The 13,235-nt window shown below is 35.5% G+C and overlaps 1 protein-coding gene across 1 annotated transcript; it reads left to right on the forward strand.

Moving 5' to 3' along the window:
* The first annotated feature begins 598 nt into the window (after positions 1–598).
* Positions 599–8,495, forward strand: LOC146163669 (transmembrane protein 45B-like). Its single transcript, XM_083380563.1, has 8 exons — positions 599–730; positions 850–968; positions 3,618–3,779; positions 5,000–5,106; positions 5,519–5,650; positions 5,948–6,038; positions 6,291–6,399; positions 8,375–8,495. The coding sequence occupies exons 1-8, from the start codon at positions 636–638 to the stop codon at positions 8,493–8,495; spliced, it is 936 nt and encodes a 311-aa protein (XP_083236689.1). The 5' UTR covers positions 599–635.
* Positions 8,496–13,235: the final 4,740 nt, after the last annotated feature.

Raw genomic sequence — 13,235 nt, forward strand, 5'->3', positions numbered from 1 at the left:
TAAATGTGATTCTAGTTGAAATTTGATTTTTTAGGAACTTGGTAATTCTAATTCTAATCTAATTTGAGAAAACTCAAAACGGTCTAATTTTAATTCTAATCTAATTATCAAATGCCAAAATAAATCTAGTTGTTCAAGTCTGCCACCACGAAAAAAACTTTAATACTATGCTAGAATGGTCAATGCACAAATCGTAATAATTTGTGATTTTTTTAGGTACGCCGTAGCGCTAAAAAAAGTTTTTTTAGGTCTACCCCGTTTTCACCAGGTCATCCTGCTATCTTCTGGAATTTATATAAACTAAGAATCACATGCACATTTGAGCACTATACTTTAAACCATAGCCTTGGAATATTTATCTAAGGCTCCTTTTTGGAGATCCTGTCTGTAACTTTTTGACGCAATCGCTAAAAATTCCAATACGTTTCGGTAAAAAAATCATTCTACCTTCACCCCTGCTTTGTAGTTTTAAACAAACTTTCTGGACGTATAGTAAAGATTTTAATATTTAGTTGGGGGGGGGGGTATACTAAAAAAAAGCTTTTCACACTTCTACCAAATTTGTCACCTATACTTTGTGTTTCGCACAGAGGAAAAATAGAAACGCTCATATAATTGTTATATCATCTGCCGCAATGTATTTTGAAGAGGGACACTCACTTGCCGGAATATTTCTTATATTGATGGGCCTTTTTGAAGTAATTAAACATTCGGTAAATTATATCAAAAGGTGAGTACAGTACAAGCTAAAAAAACATACAAAAACTTTATAACGTCGCTTAAGTTTACCCACGTTAGATGCAAGTGACGGCAAATGTTTGTGAACAACCACCGCAAATGTATGTTTAGGTTTCATCAGGAAGCAAGTAGCAAGCGAAAGCGGTCGAGGTTGTGCTTCGGCAAGCAAGTGCCCGCTTGTTCAGTTGTTGTCGTGCAGGGCCTCATTCTGGTGGGCATCGCAATAATAGGTAACACTTATGTTAATTTACTGAATACAGTAACCTTTGAATATCTTTAAAGCAGGGGTCGGCAACCAGCTGGTCCAGCTGGTTTGCACTGCGGGCTGGTTTGCACTGCGGACCGGTTTAAAACCAGCTGGTTTGCACTGTGGACCGGTTTAAAGCTAAAATTTTGTCGCGGACCGGCCTTAAATATAAACAAATGTTCATAAATGAAATTTATTACGACTTTTGCAATGCGATCTTTAAGCTTGTTTTGCCGCAACGAGGATGCTCCCTCTAGAAATTATTGAACTTAATGAAACCCGCGGGCGGCATCCGGCCCGCCAAGCAATTAAACCGATGCAGTCCGCGGCTTATTTCAAGCCGCCTTTTTTAGGCCCTTATTTTGTCAGAAGCCGCACTTTTTATTATATATTAATGTATTTTTAGATACCTTTTATGACCACCGGCCCTTCACGACACTTTCTATAGTTGCGTTACAAAAACTTTAAAAAATAAAATAATGGCAATTTGGAAAAGTACAACTGAAAAGCATAGAATAGACATACGTACAAGGCTTGCCAGATTTTTTGACACCAAATTTCCAAAATTGTTTTTTTTTTCAACGTGGTTAATGTCAGAAAAAAGATTTAGCCTTTTGGCTTTTTTATATGTCATTTTTATAGAGGCTTGCTAAAACTAATTAAAATTTATGGCCATAGCCTACGTTTTTTTTAAACCTATCCTGCTTAAATATCAAAAAAAGAAATCATTTCATTATGGGACGTTGTTTATATATGTACCGTAACGAAAAAAATATGGCCAAAGCACAGCACGTTGTTTGAACATTACAAGAGCATGGAGTATCTAAACGATAGTTAATGTGTTTTGAATATAAAAATACATTTAATTGTTTTTGTACTTCTTCTCTCCGTACAGTTTGGGTTAAAATCAAAATAATCTGGCAACCCTGCTACGGACCGGTAACGAACTCCTCGCGGACCGGCACCGGTCCGCGGACCGGCGGTTGCCGACCACTGCCTTAATGTACATGCTGCCTTTGATTAAGACAATGGTTCTTAACCAGTGAGTAGAAGCACCCAAAGTGGTAATTTAGATATCGTTTTTTATTCCAATATAATTCAGTATTTTCAATCCTTTTTTAGATTAAATGAAACGTAGACCAGATAAGTTTTCGTTTTCGTTTAGTTTTCGTTTTTCGCGAGTTACTTTTAAATAGCTCAGTTTTATCATATAGTTATTGGTCGCGTAATAGCCGTACGTTCATTGCACTTTGATTTAAACGTTGGTGTGGCATAGAATTTTTAAATTGGCTATGCTTGGACAAGTGCTAAATATGGTCCTGTGAGAGCCTGTCGAACTGTATTTTTGCCAACTTTAACTATATGTAAACGAAAATTGTTTCGCACTTCGCGCGTATATTTTTCGTTTAATAGATATTATATTAGGGCATGCAGTGTTTTAGCCATCAAGGCGCAATGTAATATTTAACCTTAAAATCATATATTCTGGAACCACCATCGTTTTCGTAGTAGTTTTACATAGTGGGCCTCCAATAGCTCTGAAAAGAGTACTTTGGGCCGCGACAAAAAAGTTTGCCGACCACTGACTTAAGACCATGTCCTCATCATGGTATCCTGGTATCTTATACATCAGTGGTTGGCAAACTGTGGTGATAACAAAGTGTGCCGCGGTGTAAAAAACCTTTTCTACTTGTTTTTTTTCCAAAGGCACTGTCTAAAACTCTGTTCTGACAATACCAAAATTTTACAGTTTAGGCGGGCTTTTTATTGTTTACCACCATCCGGGTACTTTCTTTATATTTAAAACCTTTTTAAAATCTGTATGTTATTTTTTAATCGTAAAAAGTTGTAATTTTAAAATAACTTTGACATAAACTCAACTACCAGCAGGCATTTTGCGCGTCTAAACAATACAACAATAGTTACCCAGAAAGAGAAACCTCGGATGATTGTCCGCTCAAAACCGACGCAACTTCCGAGTAAAAATATTGGACATTAAGACATTTTTGTTCTAATATATTGTCCGCCTCGGTTCGAACTGTATTTTTTTAAATGTTAGCTTTTGTTGCACTTTAAAAAAGGACATAAAATAGAAAAGGGAATATACTACGTCAAAATTATAATTATACCATGCACATTATTTACGCCCCTCATTTTATCGTCGTTTTAAAAATACTTTTGTTGCTATGCCGCTTTTTTAAACCCTGTTGAAGTGTCGCAAGTTACAAAAGGTTGCGGAGTACTTGCCTAGTCTATTCAGTTTTGTGTGTGGTTTTACAAAGTGCATTTTGTTATTTTTTTGAAAAGGGGGCAATTGAAATCCATCATGTTCTTCTTGGGGGTAACAATATAAAAAAGGATAAGAACTACTGGATTAGACTATAGTCGTATATGCGTTCTATATACTGCACCCTTTACTGTGACGGCCATGTTGCACATAATAAAAATAAGTTATTTTGAATGAGAAATTTATGCAGTTTAAAAAAAATGATGATACCATTTTCTTGCATTCATGTAAAAAATACCGCAAGAAAAAATATCGGGCAACCAACTGCACTATATAGTTGTCATTAATTCTTTAAAAATATAATGTAAACCACGCTAATTGTATTTTGTGTAACTCTATATACAGGTATTGCTACACAACAATACTACATAAAGTTTCAGCTCTTCACACCCGATGGGGAATTTTACCTTCCCAAACTTTGGCTGCACTGTACGGTATACTTTTGCTTTGGTTTGTCGGGAGTGTTTAACATAATTTTCCACAAAGCAAGACACATCATACCCCGAGGTAAAAGCTATAGTATTGAAGCTATTTTATTAAATTTATTATTTGAATATTTTATTTTAGGTCTAACATAGAATAATAACTGGAAGATGTTTGCTTTTCGAAAGAGATCAAAACCTTGTTAGCAAAGGCGAATGAAACAGTGGCTGTGAATAACATGTAAATAATATGTTCAATACCTGACATATTATTCCGATAACGATACCCGATATTTTTGACAAAAAGTGTCGCGATCTGTTCAGATAACATTTAAAGAAAAAAATTGTTGCCTTTGACTGTGAATAACGGCTGAAATTCCAACATAAAGTTGGTATCAGATCGGTACACGTATCAGGTATCGATATTATCCGACATCCCTATAGTTGTGGCTATTTATTAGACATATCACAATGTGACGTCATGAAATAACTACTTTATTTACTGAACTAATCACTGAACGAAATACTTCAACGGCATTTTTGGTCAAACTACAATAACATTATTTGTAGCCTTCTCACTACGAGAGAAACTAGTGGAGTGCTTCTACACAGAAAACATAATATTTGCAGAAAGCAAAATATTTTCAATAAATCAAGTTTATCAGTTGATTTAACCTTGATAGGAACGTAGCTCTTGAGATGGAAGATCATTACCACACTACATTGCCGTTAAAGACATTGAAAATGATTTCGTAGGTATAGAAAGCGCAAAAAACATGCATTTATTAAAATGTATTTGGATTTTTTTATTGTGGCAAATCTTTTAAAGCTGCTAGACCAACCATCGTGGTTAGTTCAGGTTGATCTCGTACGACGGTAATGTTTGTTGTGTCAAAAATTAATTCAGCTTCTGCACTTTTGTATCGGTAAAGATGTATTTTAATGTAATGTTAAGCTATATCTATAAGCTGCCAACACACGATTTGCTATCAGCGCAGATCTAGGGGCGTTGGCATGCACTCCCGTCCCGTAGCTAATCCCTTTCCCAAATTTTTATATATTTTTTCTTTAATTGATTGTGGTGCAGCCGTTCACTGACGAGTTAGTAGATTTAATTGTTTTATGTGCATAATGCCTCATGTTTTCTTAAAGGTTATCGAGAGTGTGTATAATCGCACATCACGCTTCTTAACGATTACTTTACTATGAAGTCACACCTTATGACATGGGAAAAAGTGTAAGATGCTATCCAAACAAAACAAATCTCGGAGGATTTTAGGACTTTAACGTCTTCGACTTATTCAGGTTTTCAACGATTAGGCACGGCATTTGCCTTTTTTGTTCAAGGACAGTCGTTTTATTTTCATCTATCTGGTCGAAGTGCCATAGGTGCAAGAGGACACGGGTTATTGGTGAGTGAAAATACTAGGTCGTTGATATATATTTTCCTGTTAACTTTTCGGTAAGCCATCTCACATTTTTTTTGATTTAAATAAAGTTTTACTTTTTTTGGCATGGTGAAATATTTGTAACTCAGGCACATGACTATGTCTACAAAAGTATAAAGCTTTCTTGCCTTTTGCATCTTTAAAATGTGTTATCTTGACCGTTTTTATCTTTCATAATAACACACTCTGTTTTATTTTTTTGTGTTTTTTTAGTTGTATTAAACAATAAGATGCATATAACACAGATTCAGTATTACATACTAAGCCTACATTATATCTATTTAATAGAATAATTGTTGAAAAATAAGAAATATTGGTTTCTAGAAAAATGAAGGCAGCTGACTTTAGGAACAAAAATTTATTAATTTGTGTCAAGGTTTGGCTGGAGTGGTTAACTGCTTTTGTCATATTTATGGAGTGCAATGCAATGAACAATCCCAGAAGACTACATTTCCTTGAGATGCTAAGCTCAACACTTATAATTACACAAGGCACCTGGTTTATGCAGGTGTGTTTCTACTCGACTACTCAAACTAAAAAAACATCATACGGCCTTTGAAGCAAAAAATAGGTCACCCATGAAAGCGAATGAACAACATTTGTCGATTACTTATATACGTCATAGATGTTATGGTGCGGTATCCGCACTTGTTATGTGCGCCGACACATTTTAAAAGTTAGTTAATGTTAATAATTTATCAAGTTAATTTGAAGAAGTCTAAGAAACGTTTATACTTCAATTCTACGCGCGCAGTAACAAGTAATACATTTCAATCGCTTTTAACACCTATAATTGAATTTGTAGTTGGCGGTATCTATCCAATCGCCTCCAGGATATTCATGGGATCCCTGCAAGTCGGTATATGCCACGAATGTGAATGTAAATGTGCTTGATGGTATGTAGTTTCTGAAAAAAAGATTGTTTTTGTAAGGACAAATGTTGACTCTCTCTATCTTGGAAATAAGCGACAGTTTGTTCGTTTTATAACCCTCTGAAAAACATGCCTAAAGCTGCGCGCCAAAAGTTGTTTAATCCTGGTTAATTTAACAATCCTTAACAATTGACCTTAAACGCTTTTTCTAAAAAATATATTTCAACTTTTAAGTAAGATGAAATACTACTGGCTAAGAATTATTTACGATTTTAGCTTGCAATAAAGAAGGACATTCATACATGATGTTGCTTACAATGATCTGGTCTTGGCATATTGTAGCCAATTTCGTATTCGTCGGACTTCTTTATTTCTTTATATACAAGTAAGTTGCAAAACGGCAAAACGTAAAGAACGCTTTTGATTGCTTTGACTAAAGGGTGCCTTTGGTGCCCTACTTATGGCTAAGTCCGCCATACAAACAACTAATGGCGTCTCTCCGTCAGCTGACTCGCAATACTCCAAATGAGTTTTTTTAAGTATAAGGACTGGTGTTTTGCAATGTTGTAAAGCAGTCATTTTACCAAGACCTGCTACAATCAAGGTATTTATTAAACAACTCAAGTCAAAGTGAATTTATTAGTGAAATAACTTAAGTCTAAGTCAAGTTTTTTGAATGAACACCAAGTTAAGTCCCAGCCAAGTCATAACTAGAGCAGGTCAGTTCCAAGTCAAACTTGTCCTTGTCATAAAAGTTAAACGTTAAAGTATTACAATTGGTATATTGGACCAATTAATATGAACAATAAGTCCACTAAAACATAACAAAAACGCGAGATAGTAAGCTAATATTTTGACGTGCACAAATTAAGATAAATAGCGCAATTTTATAAAAAGTTCCCTTTGACAACACTTTATTTAAATCCAAGCATTTTATCCAAAAGATTTAAGTCAAGTCAAGTCAATTTACCGAAAGACTTAAGTCAAATCAAGTAATTTTGCATAAACGACTTAAGTCAAGTTAAGTTCCTTAACAGACTTAAGTGTCCTTCAGTGGATTCATTGACTTAAGTCATTACAAAACTAGTGTTTTTCAACGTCCGTCTAAAAGTTTTTTTTATGCCACTCCCTAAATAAATATCCCTTCTTCGCCCTATAGGTTTGATGTAACAATTGGGGGACTAGATAAAAATCTGTTGGTCCGAAGGGGTCGCTGTTACAATAAATACTGGGAAAAACACCTTTAGCCCAGTGCTTCGCAACCTTTTGTCATTTGTTGCACTTGCACACTCACCGGCGGCACTGTGCTTTCACACTTGCTTGCTATGTCGTCTTCGTTATCTCAGCGCAGTTTAGCACTAGTCGAGTTGATAATACAGAAGGTTCTTTGTGGGCTCATCCCCGTAAAGAAACTCTTGTGATCCCCGTAATAAACTCTTGTGAGTCCCAAAGGAACCGAATCGAGGTCCAAGCCTGACAATTTAAAAAGCCCAAACAAAAGGTGTAAAAATGAGAAACAAGGGCGATGGAAACAGTGCATTACAACCCAATTGAGAAAAAATACGACGTAGCAGGGAACTGTGCAAGCAGTTTGACTGGGACAATACACTCTACAGCTACCTACCATATATCTGTAAAATGACAATACATACCGTACATGAAAATAGCCCAGCTGCCGAATTCTAAGGAATGTTATATTTTTAATGAAAATATTTTGCATATTAGATTCCCTTCTTTCTCATTTTGCGGTTCCCCGAATACCTAATATCGCTCAAAGTCATAATTTTACCTACTTTCGATAAAGCATTGGGCACTTTGAAATAGTTTTGAACAAATTAAACCTGACAGTTATATTTTTTAAGGTTTTGCCCTCGGAACAGCACCAAAGATGAATTTAAACAATGCGAGAAGAAACGCTAATAATAAGGACAAAAATGACAATAATTTAATGGTATTTCATGGGTTTCGAGGCGTTAGGTTAGTTTTACTTTCTGCCTGAGTATAAAAATCTGAAACCATTGTGTTTTACATGTAGTTTTAGACGTGCTTATCGCCTGGTAGTTGATACATGACTTTCGCCATGATGGACGTAATATCGGTTTACCTGTGTTTTATAATAATCAATTCAAATAAAGTAAATCCAAAGTTATAGAGACTATCCGACCCGCGAACTCCAATTTTTAGTTATCCGGACAATATCAGAAAAGTTGATCTCACCAATATCTGCACAAAATATAGGTAGAAGCTATACCTTTTAGCCAAGGCTGCTGATTTTTAGTTACACTGGCCAGGGTGCTTATAAAAATAACAGGGTCCCTATACTGAAGCGTTAGTAAAATACAATGTTTTTTTGTTTATAGGTTTCTTAAATATTGTGGTCGGCGCGACGCCTATAAGAATGGCTACCAATTGACAAAAGGTGTCGAAATACATCCAAGAACTGACTTGTTGCTAAGTGCAGAGGAAGATCATAACTTTTAAAAGAGGGCTTTTCGGCCAGTTCACTTGGCAATATTTATAAAATGTAATTTAGCTCCCAGTGCTACATAAACTTATATTTGAAGATAAGTTAATAATTTAGCAGTGCTTCGCAATCTTAAAGTTTAAATATTTTTATGGCACATTTACAAAAACAGGGGTATGTGGACATCCATAGCAGTCAAAATCAAAGAAACGTTGCATGTTAGAATGACATAAGGACACCCAAATTTCGACTATTTTTCCTTTCGTCTGCTCAATTTAATATATAAATATATAGCTTTGGCAAACACACATATAAAAATATATCCAGCTTCGCTGCAAACCTTAGATGGTCTCGTATAGCGACCTCGTTTTGTTATAGCTTTATAGGTTAAGAAATGTATTTTATTTTTAATTTCTTTTGACACTAATAGGAATAACTAATAATCTGCTTAGTGAACATTGTATCTGTTTCCTTTTCTTTTTTAATTTATTTACATTATATTTTCTGTTGTTCACTGTCTTAATAAATATAGTCAAAAACTTACCTTTTACGGTGAGTGCAGAGAGCAGCGGTTGAGCCAAATCCGAGTCCGCCTGAACACTATAACGGTATTTTGCTTATTCGGGAGACTTGGCTATATTGAAGGTGACAGTTGTTTATTTAAAGTGTGCGGAGTCTAAATTTCGGGTGAAACTATGTAGACAAAAAAACTACATGGCCGTCAGCAATACGCAACATTATAAAAACCCTTGTCAATTTATTTTTCCGTACATTTTTTTTACTCGAGTATCATAGCTGGGTAGCGGGTAACTTTGTTTTCTAAAAAATATAAACAACGAGGAACGCAACCAAAACAAATCAGTATAACTGCTGGGATTTACAAATTTGTTTCGGTATCGATGATGTTCAGTCGGCCACGCAGTATTGTAAACAAGTCATTGCAAAACGACTTAAGTGCCAGTTAAGTTATTTGTAAATTAACTTAAGTTGAAGTCAAGTATTTTTGAATAAATAAAAAGTCAAGTCCCAGTCAAGTCCTAAAAGAGCAAGTCAATTTCAGGTCATGTCCTTGTAATAAAAAAGAAAAAAAAAACAACAAGAAAACGCAACATGTAAATTATTTTATGTGCAAAAATTAGGATAAATAGCTCAAGTTTAAAATAAAAACGCTCAAGGAAAACACTTCATTTTACCCAAGTCAATTGTCCAAAAGACTTAAGTCAAGTTGAGTCATTAGTCGGAAAGACTTAAATCAAGTCAAGTCATTTGAAAACAGTGACTTAAGTGCATTCAAGTCATTGACTTAAGTCATTACAACACGGGTCACGCTTTTGAAGGGATTGGGAAAACCGAACCGTTGCTTAGTTTTAAATATTATGTATTAGATCGGTGATTTTTAACCATTTGGTTTAAATGCCGCCCCTAAATATTGGTTTTCAAGATTTTCGAAATAAAATTGGATAGAGGACTGCTTGCAAGATTTTAAAGATTCGCCTGATATGTGTTTGCCTGACATGTGAAGAAATTTGGAGTTTCGCATAGTCCATCAAAAGGCAAAAAAAGCTTGTCTCATACAGAGATTAAGGTTTGGTAATCATTATTTTAATACATATATACACCTTAAAAAGCTTCTCTCTACAAGTAACATGCTTATACGATTAAAACAAGTTAATAAGTTACGTTGTAAAACAATCACATCTCTAAGAACAGCATGGTGTGTGGGGTTTGTAATTTATTAGCAGGTAAAATGCTCAGAACTGTGAACCCCTTACAAGCTTACAAGTAGGCTACATTCGAATCGCCTGTGTTTGGGGCCCGACAACGCTTCGCGTCACAAATATATCAGTTGCATATAAAGACACAGTCTCAGCGTTGACCAGGGTCACGCGTGCCGACTGCCGATTGAACCCAACGATACAATTTCGACACCGGGAGATGAAATGAGATACGACGACGAACACCCACGTGCTACTTAAACAAAGACGAGCCGGTTTCGAACAAACGGGCTCGTGATTACGTCACAACTCGACACCGGGGAACAAAATATAGTTGAATGAAAGGCCGACGGCTTTTTTGAAATGTGTATTGCGTATACGTCAACCTTACAAGCAGTAGGCTATATTATTTGCGGTGTTTTTTGGGGAAAATATCTGGAAGCTAAATTTTAGATCGTGTTTGATGTTCTGTACGTTTGTATAATGTAGAAACGAGTTGATGCAAAACAGCAATGAGGTATTCTAGACCAGTGTTTCTTAATCAGATGAATGGTTCACCCCAGGGTGATTAAAATTTTTGCAGGGGTTAACCAACCAAAAGGGGTGATTAAGGGTGAACCGTCAGAAATGCATGATAGTCGATTGTTTTTCTAAACTTTGTGCCTGCGTTTTGTGCTTACGTAACTTTATATCTATGGACTTGAGTAATTGTAGATTTGCAATGAAAACAAACAAAAACACCCTAAGTCGTTTTGTGCTGTTATATATAAATAGACGAGATGTTTTATCATATCATGTTATAAGGGTGAATGAAATCTGGAGATAGATGCTAGGGGTGAACAAAACTAAAAAAGTTTAAGAAGCACTGACCTTGGTTGCAGGAATTTAATGCATAGCCATATTTGTAGCTTATCGCAAAATGTCAGGATTTGGTCTTACAAAGTGGGGGATATTATAATTTGTGATATAGTCCACTTACCTTTGCGCAAGGTTTTAAAGATGTTTGAAAAAACTTTTAAAATAAAAATAAAAATATAAAAAAAAATTCGTTTGTTAGTCTTGTTGAAAATTATTTTAAGTTTATGTGCGCAAAACATTACCTTATTTACTTTTTACTATAACTAACCCTTTTCTATTGTTTTACGTAATAATTATACCAATAATATACCCAAGAGTGTTATGTAGACCAAGGTGTGATGCGATAAAACACAACAGAGCCAGAATGTACTGTGAGGTAAAACATCAAAAATACATGCTTTTTAAGACTTGTCAAACCCTTCAATTCCTGGTTACCGGGTTATTACCGAAATCGGATCGCGCACAAAGCTAAGTAGTTTTGTGTTTGTAAATAATCCAAAATCCCATGTATTTTAAACTTTAAGGGCGGGAAAGTGTACATGTGTCTCGTCGTCCACGAAATTTTGGTAGCGTTTAATCATCTTCTAAAAGTTAAACAACTTTTGACGTAAACTAACCAGCCGATTAAACAAAGAAAGCTTTTCGATTCATATTCTCAAAAAGCCTAATTTAAGGTTGGTAGGCATAACGTTAAACAGTTACTCATTTAATATAATAGAATTAGGCGTGATGTACTTAGTCAACCTCTTCAGGGCCTAATTAAAAACAAACTTAATCTGTCTATTGAAATGGTTGCCAGTCTCCATTTAGGTCAATCGAAGCGTAACTTGCACACATAAGGAAACACTAATACTTGATTATTATTATACAAGTGTAAGCGTATAGGCCATTAGGCGTGTTTGTTGCACAGCTGTGCATGATTTGTATAGATATGGGAGGTTTATCTACAAAGGCTTCTAAAATGCTACAACAGCAAGCCAGAAAAGTAAGCTGCCATTGCGAAATATCAAAACAAACGAAGGCTATAGCTACGAATTAGGTCACAGCGTGAAGGCTTAGTACAGTATGTTATGTAGTGCTCCGCAACCTTTTTTTATTTGCGGCACACCAACAGAGCTAAAAATATTCGGCGGCACACTTACGAATATATGACGATCGACAATAGACAACAAAACCAAATATCCTGGGCTACCCAGAAAAAAGAAGCGATTTATGATTAAACGCGCCGAGGGCGCCGACAATTTGACCTTTTACGTTCTATTATTTGCAAGTTTTGTGTTTTTTTACGCTCTTTCTAAAATATCCAATACGGCCAAATGGTCACCAGCCATAGAACTGAAATTTGAACAACACCAACGTCGGATAAAACAAATTTCGGAATAAGATCAATATAGAACTAATACCTGTAACCGTAATAACGTCTAAATCGGAATAAGCCATAAACCCGTCGGAAAAATGCCTAAACGGTTAGAATAATGCCAATGCTTTTCTTTACCTAACCCCAAACCCAACCCCTAAATTCATAACTAACTTCTCTAATAATTTCAATCCTAACTTAATTTCTTACCCCACCTATTACCCACCAATAACACCGAACAGGAGCAAATAACTTAATGCCAAACCATCCGAAGCCAGACCGATTGCTCCTCAAACGTTCCAGACCCTCTTAGGCCTTATTCCCATGAATATAGGACTTTTTTCCGACATGTTAGGTATTTTTTAGAAGATTTTAGATTTTAATCTGTCGTGGATATTGCTGCGATTTTGGCATTATTATGACGTTGGCCTGAATACTATATGGTAAATTATCTTGCGTTAGTTACTGTTACTTTGTAAGCCTTGTTGTATGGTCCTGTCCGAAGTCCTGTAAATTGCACCCCCATTGCGAGTCAGAAAACATTTAGGGCAAGGTTAATTTAACAATCACAAAATGCAAGTAATACATTTACACTGATAGTTCATTATGGTTTCGCGCGTTGATAGTCTCCCTTTCCACTTTGTAGTCCACCTTTTCCACTTTGTGTAGAGTTCGAAAAAAATATATTTATACTCTTGCTGTATATTAATACTCTTGATAGTTGTGTTAGTTAAAAAAATGTTTTGAAGTTCGGGTTTAAATGCCTGCCCTGGTGTACCATTTTTGTGGTAACTCTACTGAAAAAAATTAGGACAAATACGGCCATA

Source organism: Ascidiella aspersa, chromosome 2 (genome assembly GCF_963924565.1).
Source record: "Ascidiella aspersa chromosome 2, kaAscAspe10.2, whole genome shotgun sequence".
Taxonomy (NCBI): Eukaryota; Metazoa; Chordata; class Ascidiacea; order Phlebobranchia; family Ascidiidae; genus Ascidiella; species Ascidiella aspersa.

Bases quoted from the DNA above. Each gene is read 5' to 3' on its own strand.
- LOC146163669 (XM_083380563.1), top strand. From the start codon at position 636: ATGTATTTTGAAGAGGGACACTCACTTGCCGGAATATTTCTTATATTG. The intron at 5,651-5,947 runs GTGTGTTTCTAC...TTGAATTTGTAG, and splicing joins AAGGCACCTGGTTTATGCAG to TTGGCGGTATCTATCCAATC. The intron at 6,400-8,374 runs GTAAGTTGCAAA...TTTTGTTTATAG, and splicing joins CTTTATTTCTTTATATACAA to GTTTCTTAAATATTGTGGTC.